The 21,620-nt window shown below is 37.6% G+C and overlaps 1 protein-coding gene across 1 annotated transcript in view; it reads left to right on the forward strand.

Annotated features, from left to right (window-relative positions):
• The window catches only part of IFT57 (intraflagellar transport 57), a 103,671-nt gene that overhangs the window by 24,052 nt on the left and 57,999 nt on the right, over window positions 1-21,620 (forward strand). The window contains exon 5 of the mRNA XM_056109317.1: window positions 19,179-19,247. Within this exon, the coding sequence (XP_055965292.1) occupies window positions 19,179-19,247 (69 nt within the window). The remainder of the gene's footprint in view (window positions 1-19,178; window positions 19,248-21,620) is intronic.

Raw genomic sequence — 21,620 nt, forward strand, 5'->3', positions numbered from 1 at the left:
AAATATAGTAGTTCATCAAAAAACGACTGAAGCTTAAAACTTTTTGAGAACACTGACCAGGTAGATAGCTCTAAGCACCTAACACATTATTTGAATATATGAACTGTGGATTTAGCCCCTGGCATACATATGTTTCCCCAGACTACACAGGAAGCAACCCCTGAGCAACCACTGCGTGTAGCCTCACCGAGCACTGTTATATGCTCTTAAAACAGAAACCTTGAGAAAATAGGGAAGGGTGCTTGTTACGATTTCTATATTTGTAAATATATGTATGTTTGAATTATGCCCTTGTATATGATCTATCCTGCCATGTGTACTAGAGAAAAATGTGTATTCAGCTTTTGGGCTGAGGGTCTGATATGCATTAATCCGAGTTCTAGGTCCCCATTTAGTGTTCTTGTATATTTACTGATATTCTGTCTGATCTGTTTAGTAAAAGTGTTGAGGTCTATCACTACTATTGAATTTCTGTCAATGTGTTTCTTTAGGTTTATGGGCAAAAGCTTGATATACTTTGACTATTCTTCATTTGGTGCATATATATTGATAAGAGGTAGTACTTCTAATCTTTTGTTCCCTTAAATACTAAGTAGTCTCCATTCCTGTCTCTAATTATTTTCTTTAAATTGAATCCTATTTGGTGTGATATAAGAATCACTGTACTAGCTATTTTTTTGTCTATCCATATCTTGTGTGATTCTTTTCTCTCCATATATTTATCTCATATTTATATACTCTTATGTACTCTCTGATATTTATCCTGTGGATTTAGATTTGTTTCTTTTAAGCAGAAAATAGACGTACTGTTTCTTGATTTATCCAGCTACTTTATGTCTTTTGGTGGGAGAATTTATTCCATTGATATTCAAAGAGATTGTTGGTATAAAGATTGTGTTGCCATTTTTTTTATATTTATTGGGTTGGTTTGTTACTTTTGCAGTTGACCATTTACTTTTTTATAGGCAGTCTTTCAGTAATTCCAGCAGGGTTGGTTTAGTTGGAGCAAATGTCACCAGCTCTTATTTTCTGAGGTTTTTGTCCTTCCCTCAAATCTAAATGACAGCTTTGCAGGATAGTGGACTCTTGGTTGAAAGTATTTTTCAGTTAGTCCTTTGAATATGTCATTCCACTCTTCTCTTGTGTGGTATCATATGGGAGATCTATTATGATGTTTATGTAACTTCCCTTGTATTTGAGACGTTTCTTCTCTCTTGATGCTTTACATTGTCTGTCTCTGTCTTTGTTTTTACTGTTTTGATTACTATGTTTTGGTGTTGTTGTTTTTTCCAGTCTATTTTGTTTGATACTCTTTGGGCCTTTTGAATACGTGTCCAAGCCTTCCTCTAGAGACTGGGGAAGCTCTCAGTTATTTCTTCTGCCAGTCGTCTTCCCCTTTCTCTTTTTCCTCCTCTTCTGGTAATCCTAAAATTTCTGAGATTTTATCCTCTAATTATTAACTGTTAAATATCTGACATTCTCTTCAATTCCCTTATTTCTTTTTTCCACTTTATTGTTTCTGATGGCTTATATTTTGTCTTGGTATAGCCTCAAGTCATATGCCAATATGTATGGTATGTATACTGGAATTATTTCATTGAGAGGACTGGTCAATGGTTGAACTAATCACAAATGTGTGTGGATCTGAGGGTAGGTAAAATAGAGAAGAGATCAGTATGACAATAATAGCTGGGAATGATCACGCTGGACAAGATCTAAGGGTTAAAAGTAGGTAATGGGATATTCTTGATAACCTTTCAGTATCAGTATTGCAAACCACAATTCCCAAAAGCGGAGGGAGGGAGGGAAAGAAAGAGAGAGGAGGAGAGGGGAGGGAAGGGGAGGGGAGAGAAGGGGAGGAGAGGAGGGGAGGGGAGGGGGGAGGAGGCAGGGGAGGGGGCAGGGAGGGGAGGAGAGGAGAGGAGAGCAGAGGAGAGGAGAGGAGAGGAGGGGGCAGGGGTGGGGAGGGGAGGGGAGAGGAGAGGAGGGGGCAGGGGCGGGGAGGGGAGGGGAGGGAGGGGAGGGGAGTCTGCCTTTGAGGCAGGCTGGAGTGAGGGGTGGGGGGTAATGGTAGGGAACCTGGGGACACTGGTGCTGGGAAATGTACTCTGGTGAAGGGATGGGTATTGGAATACTGTATGGCTGAAATTCAATCATGAGCAGCTTTGTAATGATCTGTCACAGTGATTCAATAAAAAAGTTTTTTAAAAAAGACTGTACCAACAGAAATGGTTGTTGTCAGAGTTTCATATTACGTTTATTCTGGGTACTATTCAACAAAGTGGATCATTATTAATGAAGTGTCAGATGGCAAGAAACAAAGTGCAGTACTGGCATATGTAAAGGGAAGAATTGCAAGAATAGCATTATAGAAAGTTTGAAGAAATCTAGAGATTTCTAGAAATTCAATAATTTTTAGGTACTTTAGATTTTGGTCTCCTGGTCATAAGTTTCAGCTTGAAAAATGAAAAAGTTTAAATGGATATATATAGGATGATCTTTTCATACATGGGACTTAAAAATTAATGGCAAATTACTGACAAATGGCCAAAGACAACACAGTGGAAAAACTGATATAACTAGTTTGTGGGTTGGGTAGGGAAGTTGAAAGGAAAGACCACTGAGGTCCTTTGGGGAGGATGTGGCCTGGAATTATGTAAGGGGAAAGGTAAAGGCCCTCCCGTTGTTCATTGATTTGCTCGAGCGGGCCCAGTAATGTCTCCATTGGAGACTTCGTTGTTACTGTGTTTGGCATATCGAATACGTCACGGGGAGCTTGCCAGGCTCTGCCGTGCGGGCGAGATACTCTCGGTAGCTTGCTGGGCTCTCCCAGAGGGGCGGAGAAATCGAACTCGGGTCGGCCATGTGGTTGCGTGCAAGGCAAACGCCCTACCGCTGTGCTAAACCTATTATTAACAGTATTGTAAACCACAGAAACCTCAAGCAGTAAAATAAAATTTTATTTATTTTTTGAATTATAACGAGATAGAGTTACAAATTTGTTCGTGATTGGCTTTTAGTCATAGAATGTTCCAATACCTATTCATTCACCGGTGTATATTTGCCAGCACCAGTATACCAGTATCCCCAGTTTCCCTCCTGCCACCCTCCCCATATGCCAGCCTGCTTCTGTGGAAGACACTTCTCTCTCTCTCTCTCTCTCTCTCTCTCCCTCCCTCTCTCTCTTCCCCTCCCTCCCTCTCTCCCTCTCCCTTTCCTTCTCCCTCTCTCTCTCCTTCCCTCCCTCCCTCCTTCCCAGCCCTCCCTTCAGGACATTATGTTTTGCAGTACAGATACTAGGAGGTTATCATGTTGTTGTCTAGAGTGATCATTTCAAACATCATTGTCATAGTAGTCCCTTCTCTATCCTAACTGCCCTCCCTCGCCCTTCCACTTGTGGCAAGCTTCCATCCATTGATTCGTCCTCCTATTCCTTGTTTCTACTGTCCCTGGATATTAGTCTCATTTTATGTTTTTTTTTTTTATGTCCCACAGATGAGTGCAGTCGTTCTATGTCTGTCTCTCTTCTTTTGATTCATTTCACTCAGCATGATACTCTCCATGATCATCCACTTATAAGCAAATTTCACACTTCATTTTTCCTAACAGCTGTGTATTCCATTGTGTTGATGTACCATAGTTTCTTTATCCAGTTGTTTGTTCTCAGGCACTCAGGTTGTTTTCAGATTCAGGCTATTTTATATAGTGCTACAGTGAACATAGAAGTGCAGATGGTATTTCTGATTAATGGTTTTGAGCCCCCAGAGTATTCCCAGAAGTGGTATTGGTGGGTCAAATAGGAGCTCAATTTCTAGTTTTTTGAGGAATGCCATATTGTTTTTTGAAAAAGACTGGACCAGTCAGCATTCCCACCAACAGTGAATATCCACAACAGTACTGGTTGTTCTTGTTCTTTTGGATGTGTGCCAGTCACTATGGTGTGTAATGAGAATAACAGTATCTCATTATTGTTTTGATTTGCATCTCCCTAATGGTTAGTGATGTAGTGCTTTTTTTCATGGGTCATTTGTATTTCTTCTTTGTGGAAGTTTCTTTTCATTTCTTCTCCCCATTTTTTGATGGATATGTATTTTTTTGTTGTAAAGTTCTACCAGTGCCTTATATATTTTTGATATTAATCCCTAATCTGATGGGTATTGGGTAAATATTTTTTCCCAATCCATGGACTGTCTCTGTATCTTGGTTACTATTTTATTTGAGGAGCAGAAACATCTTAGTTTAATGTAGCCCCGTTTATTTACTTTTGCTTCCACTTGCTTGGTCAGGAATGTTTCATATTTGAAGATGCCTCTAACTTCAGTGTCATGGAAGGTTCTGCCTATGCTTTCCTCCATGTACCAGTAAAAAAAAAAAGATTAAAATAAACAGCAGCTAAAAACATTTTTTTAAAAAATGAAATATTTTATAGTAATTTTTCTTTGTAGTCCTTTAGGCAATATTCTCTTTTGGGATTCCTGCATATCTTACTCTATATATTACCCAAGTATCAATGTGGAGCTTATGAACTGTAAAATGATCACTATATCTTCTATGTCATTTATATTTTATTCTTCCTACGTTCTTTCCTCAGTTCTCTACCATATTTATCACTTCCACACTCTTCTCTCCAGCTAACATATTTCTGTTATCAATGTCCACTGGTTTGTCTTCTTTTTTTTTTTTTTTGGTCTTTCCATCAGTCTTAGGTTTTTGTCACGTTCATAGGTAAAGTTATTAAATATTTCCCTTAGTCTTTCATTTTGTCTTATTTCTAATTCACTGAGTCCTTGTATTGTGTGATAATGGCAAATTTTCCCCATAAATTTTATAGCTGAATTGTATTCTATTGTATGAATGTGCACATCTTCCTTGTCTATTAATTTCTAATAATGGATCCATTGGTTGCTTACATATTTTAGCTGTTGTAAATATTATTGTAATAAAGATTTGATAAAACTTTTTCTTAGTGTTTTTATATTTTTCAAGTAACCATTCAAAGTGCTGTATGTTAGATCATATAGTATCTCTATCTTTAGCTTCTTAAGGAAACTCCATATTATTTTGCAGAATAGTTATAATGATTTGCATTGCTGCAACAGTTCATGAGAGTTCTTTTTTTCTGCACACCCTTTTTAGCACTTGTATTTGCTGCTTTTAATATAGCCATTCTCACAGCTGTGAGGTTGAAGCTCATTTTGGTCTTTATTTGCATCTCCCTGATTATGGAGGATGAGCATTTTTTTCATAATACCTCTCTGGATAAGTATTAAAATATTGTGCCTAATTTCTTTGGCAGGAGGGTGGGAGATTGGCCGTTGTTTTGTTTTGTTTTTTGGTTTTTCTACTAAGTTAAGATTGTGATGTACTTTGAATAATTGTTTGGGTATTAAGAAGCAGAATAAAGTAATAATAAATGGTCAAAAGCAACAGAACCAGAGAACTCTTATACAGAACTGAGCTTAACATGGTGGGTGTGGAGGAATGTGGTGGTTTGAAGAGAGGACACTTGTGAAGAATGTGGTAGTAGAACATTGTATGCTTGAAGTACTTCTTAAAATAATATTGTAAATCATGGTGTCTCAAATAAAATTCCTTAAAATATTACTGAAAATTTCATTTGGATTCTATTAAATATGTAGAATAGACATTTTCACTCCATTGTAACAAAACTTGTAAAGGAACTATCTTTTCCATCTCTCGATATCTTGTTGTCTTTCTTTAAACAACATTTTGTATTTTTCATTGTATAGATCATTCAATTCCTTTGTTAAAATTATTCCCATTAGTTCTTCTGGATGCAATTGTAAAAACAAACAAAAAAAAAGCTTTTCATGTAGGGATGAAGCTTTTTTTGCATGTTGATTTTGAAAGTAGGCACTTTACCATGTTTATTGTTTATTGTTTACTTTTTGTTTATTGTTTATTGTTTTGTTTATTGTTTATTGTTTTTACTTTTCCTCTATCTTTAGGGAGATAAATAGATAGATAGCTCAAATAATAGTTTTAAATTTTTTTCTGATTTAGATTTCTTTGATATCTTGTTACATAATTGTTGTGTTAAAGACCTTTCATGCTAATGTAAATAGAAATAGTGATCATGAATAGCCTGATCCTGTTTCTGATATTACAGAAAAGCTTTGTTTTTGTCATTTGAGTGCGGTATTAACTGTGACTTTATTATTGTGAAATATGTTTCTTCTGCCCCGTTTTATTGCTTTTGTAAATTGGTGCTGAGTCTTGTCAAATGCTTGCTTCATAGCAATGGATAGTTTTATTTTTTCTTTTATTGGTAATAGTGTGCTACATTGATTAGCATATGTTGAACCACATTTGTTTGTGCCTAGAATACATCCCACTTTGTCTTGATGTATTATTCTTTCAGTGCATTGTTGATTTTGATTTGCTAGTATTGTGCTGAAATTTTTTGCATCTGTTCATCAGAGATATTCGTAGTTTTTCTTTCGTGTGTGTGTGTGTGTGTGTGTGTGTGTGTTTGTGTGTAATGCCCTTGTCTAGTTTTGTACCAAGGTAATGTTAGCTTCATAAAATGTATAGGGTGTATTTTTTCTTTGATTTTTTTGAAAAGACTGAAAAGAATAAGCTTAAGTTCCTTTATTACAGATTTGGTAAATTTCACAGCAAATGCCATCTGACTTTTTGTTGTGGGGGGAAGTCTTTGATTGCTGTTTGAATTTTTATACTAAGTAATTGGTTGACTCTACTTTTCTGTTTTTTGTTTCAGTTTTTGGTTTATATTTTTTATGTTGTATTTATTCCAAGCTATATTTGTTTCTTTTAGATTATCAAATTTTTTGGCACATAGTTATTCAAAGAAGCCTCCTTTAATCTTATTTCTATGATATGTAATTTCTCCTCTTTCATTTCTGATTCTATTCATGTTTTCTGTCTTTTCTACAAGTATAAAGCTTATTGATTTTATGAATCTTTTTAAAAAAATCATTCTCTGATCCAAGATTTCTTTGATCTTTTCTGTTTTTGAAATTTCCATTCATTTATTTTCACTCAAAGTTTTATTATTTTCTCCGATTGATTTTGTTAGCTTTATCTGGATACTTTTAGCTATACTTTTATATTGTGATTCCTCTTGTTTCCTTTGAAACCTGATTGTCTATTAATTTTTCTTAGTAGAATTTTTGTTATAGCCTATAAATTCTGATAACTTGTTTTCATTGTCTCAATATTCTTAAGATATCTTCATTTCTTTGTTATTTCAAGTGCTTCCTGAGAAGCATATTATTTAGTCTCCACATGTTTGAGGTTTTCTGAGTTTTATGCCCTCCTCTCCTGAGTTATTATTTGGATACCATGATTTATAATGCTGTTAATAATAGAGTTTCAGGCATAGTGCTCCAACACCACACCCACCACCAGTGTCAACATTCCTTCATCAGTGTTTCAAGTTCTCTTACCACCCTCTCACCCAGAACCCACCTTGGCAAAATCTTTTCAAAAATTGTTATAGTTTGGGTAACATGTTTGCAGTAGTAATTAAATATATTTTTTATTATTATCTTTTTTTTTTTTTGCTTACATCCAGCAATGCTCAGGGGTTACTCCTGGCTCTCAACTCAGGAATTACTCCTGGCAGTGCTCGGAGGATCATATGGGATGCCAGGAATTGAATCTAGGTCGGCTACATGCAAGGCAAACACCCTACCCACTGTTCTATCGCTACGGCCCCTAAAGAGTTTTATTTTGATATATGAAGGCCTTTGATTCTGTTGAGACGGAAGCAGTCATTGAAGCCCTAGCCAATCAGGCATTCAAACTCAATACATCAGGATCTTCCGTAAGCTGTATTACGGATTCACTACCAGGATTTCACCATTCTACAAAGATGTAATCATTGATGTCAAGAGAGGGGTTCGGCAGGGTGATACTATTTCACCGAAACTCTTCAGTGCCACCCTCAAGAACATCATGTGATGACTGGAATGAGAAGGAATGGGAGTGAAGATAAAAAGTCAGCAACTACACCACCTCCGCTTTGCTGGTGACATTGTTTTAATAACACCAAACATTAGCCAAGCGGCACAAATGCTGGCCAACTTCATCCGTGAGTGTGGAAAGATCGGACTGCAGCTGAATCTCATGAAGACAATGTTTATGAAAAACGGACTAGTTCCTGACTTTCCATTTGCTCTCAACGGAATGAACATCTCTGAATGCAACAGTTACGTATACCTCGGTCTAGAATTCAACATGAGGAACAACCTGGCACCTGAGCTGGGCAGGAGGAAGAGAGCAGCATGGAAGGCCTTCAAGAGTGTTGAAAAAATAGCTTCAGGGCTGGAGTGATAGCACAGTGGGCAGGGCACGTAATGAGATTTAGAGACGACCGCTGGACTAGAGCCGTTACCGACTGGATTACATGGGATGTCAAAAGACCGCGTGGCCGCCCACCTACTCCTACCAGATGGTCAGACTTCTTCATCAAGATCGTGAACGATCAGTTTGGGGCTCTTCATGTTTCTAGAACGAACAGACGCCATTGGGCTACACTAACATGCAACAGGGATAAATGGAGACGTTACTGGCGCCCGCTCGAGCAAATCAACGAATAACGGGAAGTCAAGTGATTAAGTGATATGTGTTCCCTCACCTCACTCCCCCAAACTGCCCAATATTCTCCACCAATATCCTTATGTTTGTTACATTCAGTCCACCACAATCATTCCCCACTACCCAGTCTCTGACTTACTTGGCATTTTCAGTCCTGTAATCTAGGACTAAGGGTTTGCCATCCTTGATTGCTTTGATTCCCTTTTGTTATCACTCTATAGCATAGATGAATGAGATCATCCAATATTTACCTGCTCTAACATGATGCCCTTCAGTTCCATTAAAGTATTAGTGAACTGCATGATTTTATATTGTCTTATGGCTACATAGTACTTCATTGTGTATATATACCACAAATTCTTTATTCAAATATCTGTCTTTTGAATTTAGGTTGTTTCCATATCCTGGCTACTAAGCACTTCAGTGAATATGGGTGTGCATATATCTTTTCAAATTAATGTTTTTGCATTTTGGGGGTAGATGGCAACACTTAGAATTGCTGGATCATATAAAGGCTCTGTTTTTGAGAACTTTCCATACTTTTTTCCATAGAAGCTGAACCAGACAGCATTCCTATCATAGTGAAATAGTTCTTCCAGAGCCAGTAGTAAGTAATGAGCACTGCAGTATGTGCCCCCCAAACCAAATACATACATCTCTCTCTCTCTCTCTCTCTCTCTCTCTCTCTCACACACACACACACACACACACCATTCTCTCCCAAATACCAAAAGCAAACAGAGATGCTACTAAAAAAAATTACAGATCAGTATCCCTGATGAATATAAATTCAGAATTCCTCAGTGAAACCTTAGCAAACAGAAACAACAATAAATCAAAAGGATCAAATAGTATGATCAGTTCATTACATGGATAAAAATATGGTTTAGCATATACAAAATAATTACACCATGTAAAAAATCGAAAGATAAAAATCATATATTAATTGATGCAGAGAAAACTTTTGACAAAATTCATGAACATCCATTCATGATTTAAAAAATCACTCAATAGGGGTTGGAGCAATAGCCCAGCGGGTAGGTTGTTTGCCTTGCACACAGCTGACCCAGGTTCGATACCCAGCATCCCATATGGTCCCCTGAGCGTAGAGCCAGGAGTAACCACTGTGCATTGCTGGGTGTGACCCAAAAAGCAAAAAAAAAAAAAGTCACCAACAAAATAGGGATAGAAGAATGCTGGGTTGGTGGGGAGGGGGAACGTTGGTTTTTTTTGTTTTGTTTTTAGGTTTTTGGGTCACACCCAGCAATGCTTCACACCCAGCAATGCTTAGGATTGCTTCTGGCTCAGAAATTAATCCTGGTGAGCTTAAGGGACCAAGTGGGATGCTGGGGATGGAACCCGAGTCAGCTGTATGCAAGACAAATGCCCTACACACTGTACTGTTGCTCTAACCCTGAAAGAATGCTCCTCCTATTCAAGTTAGAACAGTCTTTTACAACAAACCCACAATCAACATCATACTAAAAGGCAAAAAACCTGTGCTTTCCCTATGAGATCAGGCATAAAGCACAGGATACCCACTTTCTCCAGTTTTATTCAGTAAAACCTTAAAAATTATCACTGATTAAATAAAAGTTATCGCTGCTACAATTGAAGAAGGAAAACAATGAAAATAGAAAAATAAATTATCACTATAATGCAGATGATATGATCGTGTACATTGAAGACCCAAAGACTGCACTAAAAATCTAAGTGGGACTGGAAGAATTTAGGATGCATGCCTTTTGTGCTCCACTTGATTCGATTCCTGGCACTACATGGTTTCCCAGCATCACACAGTGCAACCCTGGATGTCCCCAGCACTAACAGACTGGCCCACATAACTCCTGGCACTATGGAACCCAAAGAGCTTGGCATCCTTGGTGCCTGGCATCTATGATGTCCTTGGTGTGCTTATGAGCACCCCCTCCCAAAATAAAACATATAGAAACAGTATACCAGTGCAGCAAAGAAGCAGGCTACAAAAATCAACATGCAGAATTCTCTATGTGCAAATAAAGAACTAGAAAAGAAAGAAATCAAGATTTCTCAGTTTAAGATACTTAAAATATCATATGCCTAGGAATCAAAGGAAAGATGTTAAAGACCTCAAACATTGGAAATTATAAATCACTATTGAAAGAAATGGAAGAGGACACCAGGAAAAAATATTTCTTGTCCATGGATTTGATGAATTAACATTGTCAAAATGACATGACAAAAGAGAACAGGGAGAATAGTAAGATAGGGGAATAGTAGGATTAGAAAGAATGGCCCTAAAGAAAAATATATTGGTAAGGCATGCCACGAGGATGAGCCCAAAATATGCAAAATATAATTTTCTGAAACATCCTACTCTTCCTCACAGCCCTGTCTTGCATACTTGAGCCTAATGAAAAGCATTAGCCTGTCACCCATCCCCAGAGTTAAAAAGATAGAAAAGAAGGTTTTACTTAACCTTGGGGATTCTGATTAAAGTGGACCCTTCCTCTGTCTCAGAAATGTTCTTGCATTCCTCTTTCTCATCTTAAATGAATTCAGCCATGATGTCTCTTGTTTCTTGCTTTCAGTTTTAAGCTGTTTGAGGTCAAGAGCCTGTGCCAGCAGTAACAAAAGCATTATACAGACTGAATGTGGTTGCCATCAAAATTCCAATGACATTCTTCCGTGACTTAGAGCACATTCTGTTAAATTTATTTTTGAATCATAAAACTTCCCAAATAGCCAAAGCCACTTTGAGAAAAAAAAGAAGTGGGGGGTATTGTGTTTCCTGATTTATATAATGTAAAGCTGTTGTAATCAAAATGGTATGGTGCTAGAATGAAGATAGACTATCAGAAAACTGGAATAGAATAGAGAGTCCAGAGATAAACCCTCAGAACTATGGATGTTTTAATCTATGACAAAGAGCTGAGTGCATGAATTAATAAAATGAATCCCTCTTTAAATGGTGCTGGAAAAATTGACAAGCCACATGCAAAAAATGAAATTGAATACACATCTCATTTTCTTTCTCTGCTGAGTTCTAATGTTTAGCATTGTAGCAGAAAAGTTACTTTGTATTTCAGTCTTTATAAGCCTATTGATATTTTTATAGCAACATAAGAAAAAAATTGAAAGTTTTTTTTTTTTTGGCTTTTTGGATCACACCTGGCGATACTCAAAGGTTACTACTGGCTCTGCACTAAGGAATCACTCCTGGCGGTGCTCAGAGGACCATATGGGATGCTGGGGATCAAGCCTGGGTCGGCCATGTGCAAGACAAATGCCCTACCCACTGTACTATCGCTCTGGCCCCAAAATGTGAAAGTCTTGATGAAGTTCCATGTGCCTTGAAAAATATTCGACTCTTATAGTGAAAAGTTCTATAAAAAGTCTATTATACCCATTTGTTTTGTGGTCTACCTCTTTTCAGAAATACTGCTTACTACTTTTTCTTGGACTGGAGCGATAGCACAGCGGGTAGGGTGTTTGCCTTGCATGCAGCCAACATGGCCGACCCAAGTTCGATTCCTCCGCCCCTCTCGGAGAGCGCGGCAAGCCACCCAGAGTATCTCACCTGCACGGCAAAGCCTGGCAAGCTACCCATGACCTATTCGGTATGCCAAAAACATTAACAAGAAGTCTCACAATTTGTTGTGAGATGTTACTGGTGCCCGCTCGATCAAATCGATGAACAATGGGAGAACAGTACTTGTTCACTTTTTCTTATTCTGTTTAATGACCTACTCATAGTTGTAAATGGCATGACAAAAATCCCATTTGTTGTATTATTATCAATATCTCTATTTCTAATAATAGTTGCTTAATGTACTTTGGTGCTTCTATGGCTTTAAGGTAAAATTACTATCATTTGAAGAGAATATTTCTTGCAAGGATGAATTTATTTATTTATTTATTTATTTGTTTATAAAACTATCCACTCTCCTACAAAAAGTAATAATCTGTCAGGATACTCTATTCATGGTTGAAAACCCTTTTTATTCAGAACTTTGAACATCTCAAGCTATTATCTTCAGTTTTGTATAATTTCTGTGGAAAAAAATCCACATAATCTGATGAGGATACCCTTAAGTGAAATATATTTTTTACTGGGTAGTTGTAGTATTCTGTTACTCTTTAGTTTTTAATATGTCATATATTTGGGGGGTATTTTTTGGTATTAGAACTCTTTAAGCTTCATGTATTTGGATATTTAGTTTTCTTCCCAAATTAACCAAATTCTCAGCTATAATTTTTTTCAACTAGAATATTTTCTTTCTTTTACTGGGACCTATGCCATACTTTCCAATTCACCGCCTTTAACTGCTTCTTTTGGTTTATTTGTAAGCGCCTGTAATTTAGTCTTTAACTCGGCTATATTTTTTGAGGGTTTTTTTTTACAGTTTTTTTGTTTTGAGGGGTTGGGGAGAGGTGGAGGGTGCACACCCAGCAGTGCTTACAGCTGACTCCTAGCTCTGTACTCAGAGATCACTCCTGCAGGGCTTCAGGCACCGAAAGTGATACCAGAAATCACACACACACACACACACACACACACACACACACACACACAGATGTGTCTGTTACCTTTTTTCCCCCCTTTGTATATTAATGACTTTGTGTGAGTTGAATGCTCTCTGTTCTTGGCTTATATCAGATTGGTGAACTGTAGGAGGTAATCCAGATACTTCAGTATCTGTGGCTTTATATACTGACAATACTGGATCTATGTGGATGATTGGAGGTCTGCAGTTCCCAGAGGGAAGAAACTAAAGCAGTGAATTACGGGGTAGATTGCTGAGGGAACCACACATTCAAGCCACCCAAGGGACTGTTAGTGTCCAACCTGTGAGGGTGCAGAGACTTGAAGCTTTCCTCTCCACTAGGTCAATTTTGCTATCTATAGCTTTTTTGGATTATCAATCCTTTTTTCACTATAGTCTATTCTTGATTTGTAGGCTTAGCAGCTTCTTAGGATGATTGTAGAAAGAGGAGTGATCTAGGAGTTGCCATTTTGGACTTCAGTCTTTACGTTTTGATGCTCTAGGCTCCAACAAGAGTAGTGTTTTCTGAGTCGTGATACCAAACACTGAGAGAAGGATGCCTACTGGAATAATCCAGAGGACAATGGTAGTTTGGGCACTGTTCAGAAGCATTTTTTGTTTGTCTGTTTAATTAGGGCTGGAGCGATAGCACAGCGGGTAGGGCGTTCGCCTTGCAAGCACCCAACATGGCCGACCCGAGTTCGATTCCTCCGCCCCTCTCGGAGAGCCTGGCAAGCTACCAAGAGTATCTTGCCCACACGGCAGAGCCTGGCAAGCTCTCCGTGACGTATTCAATATGCCAAACACAGTAACAACAAGTCTCACGAAGGAGACGTTACTGGGCTCGCTCGAGCAAATCAATGAACAATAGGAGGACCGTGACCCGTGAACTGTTTAATTAAAGAAAGTAGATTTCAGAGAGTGGGGTCATTTAGTGACTTTTTCTGAAAAGGAGAAAGTAGGTTCAATAAGTTTGGATGCCGCCAGCAGTTCAGTCTGTACCTGTGAGGTGAATGCATTAGCAGCCTGATGGCAACGTCAGACTTTCAGATACCCCAAAATTGCTGCTGTGCCTTTGGACATACCCGAAAACCTTGGGACAAAGTTTACCAAGAAAATAAAGGACCAAAAGTTAGGTATGTGGGAGATACACCCACAAACCACCTCCGGCTCAGCTATATAATTGGAGACATGGCCTCTCTGGTTCCTGATCAAACTGCTTAATGGCCATGATCCCAGAGTTGCAGAAACGAATCTCGGAACCCAAAGGCTTTTGGCAGAAATGCGTCTTGTTCCTGCAGTAGGTTACTGGGGCTGTGCCACTCCACGTGGGAATAGGTTTCGTGCCTTGGCCTGTTCCCCTGGCGGCCTGGTGACCACCATCCTCCAGAGGCCACAGGACAGTCAGGTTTGGACCTGCAGTGACGAGACACACGGTGCCTCACCACATGGGGGTTGAGCCGACTCTTTATCCCCATTCCAACGAAACCCCGAGTCGCCGCCTACAAACGGCCTCTCTGGCTCCTGATCAAGCTGATTAATAGCCATGATACCAGAGATTTAGAAACAAATCTTGAAACCCAGTGGCTTTTGGCAGAAATGCATCTGGACTGATACAAGGTGGCTGCCGGCTCAGAGCTTATAGGAAAGCCAGGTACGAGCCAGCAGTGATGGGGCAAGGACAGTCTCAGGGGAAGGGGGGTGATACCCACACGTCCTTCACGCCCTACCGAGGTCACGAGTTGCCCCCCACGAGCGGCTCTCCAGCACGGCCATAACAGCAGACACACAGAAACCAATCTCGTAATTATCTGGCTCTTTGCAGAAATCCAAAATCGTGTCCGTGTGACATTATATGATTCTCATAACCAGCTATAGAAAACAAAATATTTCACAATCCTTTTCAGCAATTCTGATTGTTTGGGGGGAAATTCTAAACAATAATGGTGCATCTTTTGTTGAAATAATGTAATCAATGTAGAGAAGAGTTAAGTAGAAATCATCTGCCTCACAGGCATTTGGAGGGGTGGGAGGGGGGGTATACTGGGGTTCTTGGTGGTGAAGAATGAGTACTGGTGAAGGGAAGGGTGTTTGATCATTGTATGACCGAGACTTAAACCTGAAAGCTTAGTAACTTTTCCCACAGTGATTCAATAAATAAATATAAAACAAAAAAATAAATAAATTAAGGAATAGTTAATGCCCAATTCAATTAGCTAATCAATGGCTGAATAAATAGCAGTACTCCTACAAAAAAAATAATAAGTTTGGAAACCCCTGGGCTACAGGCAGGGCAGACCATAAATGAACACAGTCCCTGTGATAGTTCTAGGTCTGGCTACTACTACTGTACTTCTTAACCCAAGATCAGATGTAGAGAGGAGCTTCTTGAAGTGTGAGGAGGCTACAAATAGAATTAGTCAATTCCCAACTGATTCTATAGTTGGGGCCACTTCGGGATAAAACTCATCTTACTGCACACAGGGAGTCAGATTAAATTGTTAGTCCCTATCCTGGACAAAGACGGTATCAGCGGGCAAAAGGATTGTTTTATATTCTTTTGTTGGGGTGCTCTCTGACTTCTTTTTACTTCTAGCTCCTTGGCTGTTTGCCTGTTGTCTGGCATCTGTAGTCACTAATGTCAATAGATATGCTACTCCAATGCGTCTTCATGGAACTTCCCCACTCTCTGGTCACTCTCCTGAGGACAGTATTTTTTTATTTCTGGCTGTGCTGAGTCATACTCTAACTCCTTTTAGCAAATCACACCAGAGATCTTACTCCAGTAAGATCCTCTCTATCTTACTCCAGTAAGTCTTCTCCAGTTTGCACCGCTGTCTCTCCTTGAACAGGCACTGGTCCAGTCATAGGGTTCTTCTATTTCATTTTGTTGACCATTTAGTTAAAGGGAGGGATGGAAGGAGGAAGAGAGTCCAAAATTTTTAATTCCCCATCTTGCTGAAAATCCCTTTATTTTACAACTATACTTTCTAAAAGTTTTCATATTCAAATTCCTTTTGAATGTACTCAATAGCTTTTAACTTTAATTCCCCTTTTAATATCTATTAGTAAAGAATTTTGTCTTACTAGGGTTCAATCCAGTGTCATTCAGCAAGTGTATATTGATTGCCTATGTAAATAGTACTGATTAGGTTATTGTAAAAGCATTATAAGCTTGACTCTTCTCCCATGTGCACTGAATCATTGGGATTTCAGTCATTTACTATGTCCTTTTAAAGTAGGCAATCATGAATGCAAATACAAAATAGTCTGAGTATCATTTCAAAGTTGTGTATCTATGTCTGTGCTTAAGATTTGAAATATAAACAATCAATTTTTTTTTTCTTTTTGGGTCACACCCGGCAATGCACAGGAGTTACTCCTGGTTCATGCACTCAGGAATTACTCCTGGCAGTGCTCTGGTGACCATATGGGATGCTGGGAATTGAATCTAGGCTGGCTACATGCAAGGCAAATACCCTACCCGCTGTGCTATTGCTCCAGCCCCAACAATCAATATTTTCTACATGTGTATTCCAGTACCCCTTTTAAGAAACCCTTGAGTATCTGGAATCTGCATTTATAGCACATCATATCTAGCTAAAATACAGTTCTCTGAAGATTCTGTTTTCTTTTGGTTTTTAGTCTCCACGTGATTTCAAAGTTATTCATGACTTGATTTATATGATACATTGTTTCAGTGCCAGTCCCTTCACCAGTGCCCACTTCCCTCCACCAATTTTCCTCCCACCCTCATTTGCCTCCCACCTACCATCTTGCCTCTGTGAGGGGCACTTTTTAAAAAATGTTAGTGTTTGCTTTGTGGCTTATAGTAGTGTTGCCGCTAGGGTTTCACACAGAAAACTTAACGACCTTCCCACCACCATAGTCATTGCTCCCTTCCTGGCCTGTCTCCCAGCCTCCTCAAGTGGCATGTTTCCTACTGAATGCTGGTTTTCATGTTCTTTGTTTCCATTGTCTTTGGGCATTTATTATTCCCCTATTATGTTTCTGTATACCCTAAAGATGTGAGCGAAGATTTAGTTTTCTGAAGATTAACATAGTTCTCATATATTACCTTAATGTTTATTACCTAGAAAGTTAGTTGTTCTTTTGTTTCTGGCTCAGGGATCACTAATGGTGTTCGGTGTCAGAGATCAAGCCCAGGCCGACTGTATGCAAAGAAAGTACCCAACCTACTGTACTATCTCTCCAGTCACCCAAGCATCATTTATTACAGCTCTACAATAGGAACATTCACCCAACAGCACCCACCTGTTAGGCTCCCTCCCTCCCTCCCCCCCCTCCCCTCCCTTCCTTCCTTTCTTCCTTCCTTCCTCATTCCTTCCTCCCTCCCTCTCTCCTCCCTCTCTCCCTCCTGCTCTCCCTCCCCTCCCACTCTCCTCTCCCCATCTCTCTCCTCCCTGACTCCTCCCTACTTCTTCCCACCATTCACCTCACTACCCTCCTTTTTCTCCTTTGTAAGACTTGAGGGCTAAGCTCAGTTGATTTTATTATGGATACTCTTGTTAAATTGTCTCACCCATTCTGTCTCTTGTCACCAGAGAGAGCATTGAAAATAAGGGGAAGTTTTCGTTTTCTCTCACACTCTCATGGAAACTGCTCATACAGTATTTGCTGGTATTGACGAAAGGATTACCTTTCAAGAGTTGCTTCTGATAACAATAGTCCTGGGAATCAGTACTGAGTCCATCTGAACTGCCCTAGGAAGTTAACATAAAATGTGAAATTGAATCTTAATTATATATAAATAGCTCTAGGAGTCATAAACCAGATATTAAATTTGAGCACATAAGAAATGTGCTCAACATTATTATTGATCCTTAAGTAGATGAAAACAATCTGTCCTGTCAACCTCACTTTTGTCCAATTTACTTTTAAATATTGCAATTATCCCATCAGTTCTCTAGTTGATACTCCACTTGGGACTGTTTTTCTTTTTTCTTGTGTTTATTCTTTGTTTCAGAGCAGTGGTACCATTCTCTCTGTTTCTTTCTTTAGTGATATAAAAAAATTTCTATTTTGGTTTATCATTTTTTTTAGTGCTATGTAATAATACAGGTCTAGCTTTATAAAAATTCATGTGATTAAGACTGATAGCAGAATCAAAGGTGGAATAGGCAATTTAGCCAGTATAGCAGTAAGGCCTTTTGTTGTATGCACAAGCCCTATTGTGATCCCCAGCACTGCACCTGATTCTCCTGAGCACTGCCAGGAGTGAGCCCTAACCATAGAACCAGGAGGAACCCCAAACACAATGAGATGAGGCCCCAAGCCAGTATTGTTCTCTCCAGACAAATTCAGTAACACTTGGGGTGGAATGATAAAAGAGCAAGTAAGGTGCTTGCCTTGTACGCAGCCCACCTGGGTTCATTCCTAGCATCCCATACAGTCGGTCCCCTGAGCTCTGCAAGAAGTGATCCTTGACTACAGAGTCTGGAGTAAGCCCTGAGAACTACCAGATGTGGCCCAAAAACAAACAAGCAAAAAGACTAACCTACTATCAAATTTACAGTGTCATCCCACTCCATATACTGTACCTTTTTTTCCTTTCTTGCCTTGCCTCCCCCTCCACACCCCCGTATCCAACCATGTAACTCTCTAGTAATAAACATAGCTCTCACCTAGTCTAGGAGTCTTGATGTTTTTAACAAGTTTCTTTGCTTTTATTATGCATATGCGTGAAATCATTTAATAATTGTATTTTAAATATAAAAAGTATTTTAAAATAATTGTATTTTATTTTCTTACTCCGTTTAATATAATCATCTCAACTTCCATTCATTTTTGTCCCCAAAGGCATATTTCATTTATTTAAAACAAAAACTATTCTATTTAAAATAACATTATCAAAACCTAAAAAACAAAACAGATGAACTGCTATTAATATTATTGCCTACTTTATGTATAATGCCTATTCCACCTTTGATTCTGCTATTAATACACTTTTCTGAATTAGTCTTTATTTGAGTGTATATGTGAAATTTGGAATGCATGTTTAAATAAACTTTAATAGTTACTAACTTTTAATACTTTTATTCTTCTAAGGAAGAGGAGACAGACAATGAGGAAAACTTTATTGATCTCAACGTTTTAAAGGCCCAGACCTTCCGCTTGGTAAGTTCTATAAGATACACAAAGAGCCAACAGGTAATCAGTATACTTATGTTCATGATAAAACAAGTCTGAAACAAACAGAAATTATTACTGTGGATTGTTTTATGTATCATTTGAAAATTATCTCTCAAAATTGTAGTTCAGTGTATAAAATGTAATTGTAGTAAATATAAAAATCTGAAAGGTTAAGTGGGGAAGCCTCCTGTCAGAGCCATGGAAAATAAACATAGTGCTTCTTCTGCAAATTAAAGCTAATTTGATATTATTTTTTTAAAAAGACAAATTGTCGTATTAAAAGTTATTTTTCAATATAATTTCCCAATATTAAATCATTTTGGTTATAGAAAAACTATTAAATTGAAATTCTTTGAAATATATTGCATTATTTTAAGATTGGTATATAGGTCATCAGATATTGCTTTATGTAGATAGGTAGCCAGACTTTGCTTTTTGGGATTTTTTTCTGTTTTAATTAAGAAATAAACCCCAGTTTATTTTTTAAAAAAAACTACTCTATTTGAAAAGATCCTCTGGGATTTTTGCATTTTTCTATATATATTTTATATGTAATAAAATTATATCTATTATACACTCAAAAGAGTACATATGGATTTTGGTATTATTTATTTTTTTCTTGTTAAAAAGCTAAAAACAACTTTGAATCAACTTTTAGTTTCATATCTTACACACTTCCTTAGCTACGAACCTAGAATGATTTTTTCATTTATCATTTATTGCCTTAGTATTGCCCTCAACTTATTCATCATGTTATTTTTATATGAATATGATTTTGCCCAACTAGAGATATAAACTAATATAGCTAACTTGCTTGAATATGTGCATTGATCTTAATATTTTTACCAGTACTCACTAAGTATTTGATCTTTGTAAATTCTGTGCCCTATCTTCTTCACCTATAACATGAAAATGAAAATATTCCCTTTTTGATATTTTTAATTCAGATTTCTTACTATTGGCAAATCCAAAGCCACATCTCACCACATTCCTCAAATATGATTTCCTTGATAATAACAGATTATGATAATTTTCAAATATAACATAGAAGATACTAAATCTTGAGTGACTTATTTTTTACTGCTCATTTGAAAATTATATCAGAATAATAGATTGATATATAAATCTAAACATAAATAACATCCAGTTTTACATATACAAATCATTTTGTAATTACCAAAATACTTTAAGACTTTCATTTACTGACCTTGTGTAGTATTTGGGTAAATCTTTTCTATTTGCAGATAAATAAAAACCTGAATTTTGGGGCAGTTTAATTTTGAAATAAAATTTAATTACGTTAGATGAAATTGCAGTCAGTTTCTTCAAACCCAAAAAAGTCCTTTTTCCTCTTTACTTAAAACTTTCCACAAAGTATGTATATAAGCATGATTTCTACCTCTAAAGAGTAAACTGTGGTACTTAGTGTTTCTGTGTTAGATGATGATGAAAAAGCACTTCTAAAATTTGAGAGAGAAAAAAGTAGAAATTATGCAGTTATTTACAAAAATAACTGTCATTTGCATGATTTGTTAGTTCACTGATCATATAAGTAGAGTCCTATAAACAATATATGTAATTCACTATGTAAAGTTGTTTGAGTTTTTAGAAAGAGCAGAATAGCTTATTCTATCTATAAACCACTACTTTCTTGGCCCTGATTTTAATTTTTCACTTAAGTTAAGCTATGTAAGATTATGTTTCCCCCTACTTATGTTCTTATAAGTCATCTAAGTATTAAGTCCTTTAAACAATGATCATTTAACATACAACCTTTAGAGATAAGACCATGTGTGATAATTCTTTCACAAGAGGAAGTTTGAACACCAGGTGTTTGTGAATGGTCACTCATGAAGCAAAATGAGGCAGAGAACCCTTTCATATTTTGAAAAATCTGGCAAACTTATGATGTTTCCCACTAAAGCCATCTGCCTGAGACAGCTGCATCTGACTATAGCTTCTGATGGCTTAGGCTGCTCTTTCCCCAAGACAGAATTGCTATATAGGTTAGTAACAGATTTAAAATTTTATGTTCCATGCAGCAGGTAAACTCAATATAGAAGCTATATTATTTTAATAAAGTTGGATATTATGAATTCTTTGCCAGAATAGAAATGATATACTATCCAGGAAATTGATGCATTAAATGTAAATGTGGCTATGACAACCCAGTAATGTATGGATTATAGTAATCCCTCTCTGTTTATGATTTTGAAACAATAACTGGGTCTCTACCCATTCTCTGTTCTCTTACCCTGCTTTATTTTCTTCGTGAATGTTGGCATTTTATTAATTTCTGTTTCAGTGACTAGAATGTAAATGCCTCTTGAGCAGGAGCTCTTTTCACTGCTTTTTCAT

Source organism: Sorex fumeus, unplaced genomic scaffold (genome assembly GCF_029834395.1).
Source record: "Sorex fumeus unplaced genomic scaffold, SorFum_2.1 ptg000265l, whole genome shotgun sequence".
NCBI lineage: Eukaryota > Metazoa > Chordata > Mammalia > Eulipotyphla > Soricidae > Sorex > Sorex fumeus.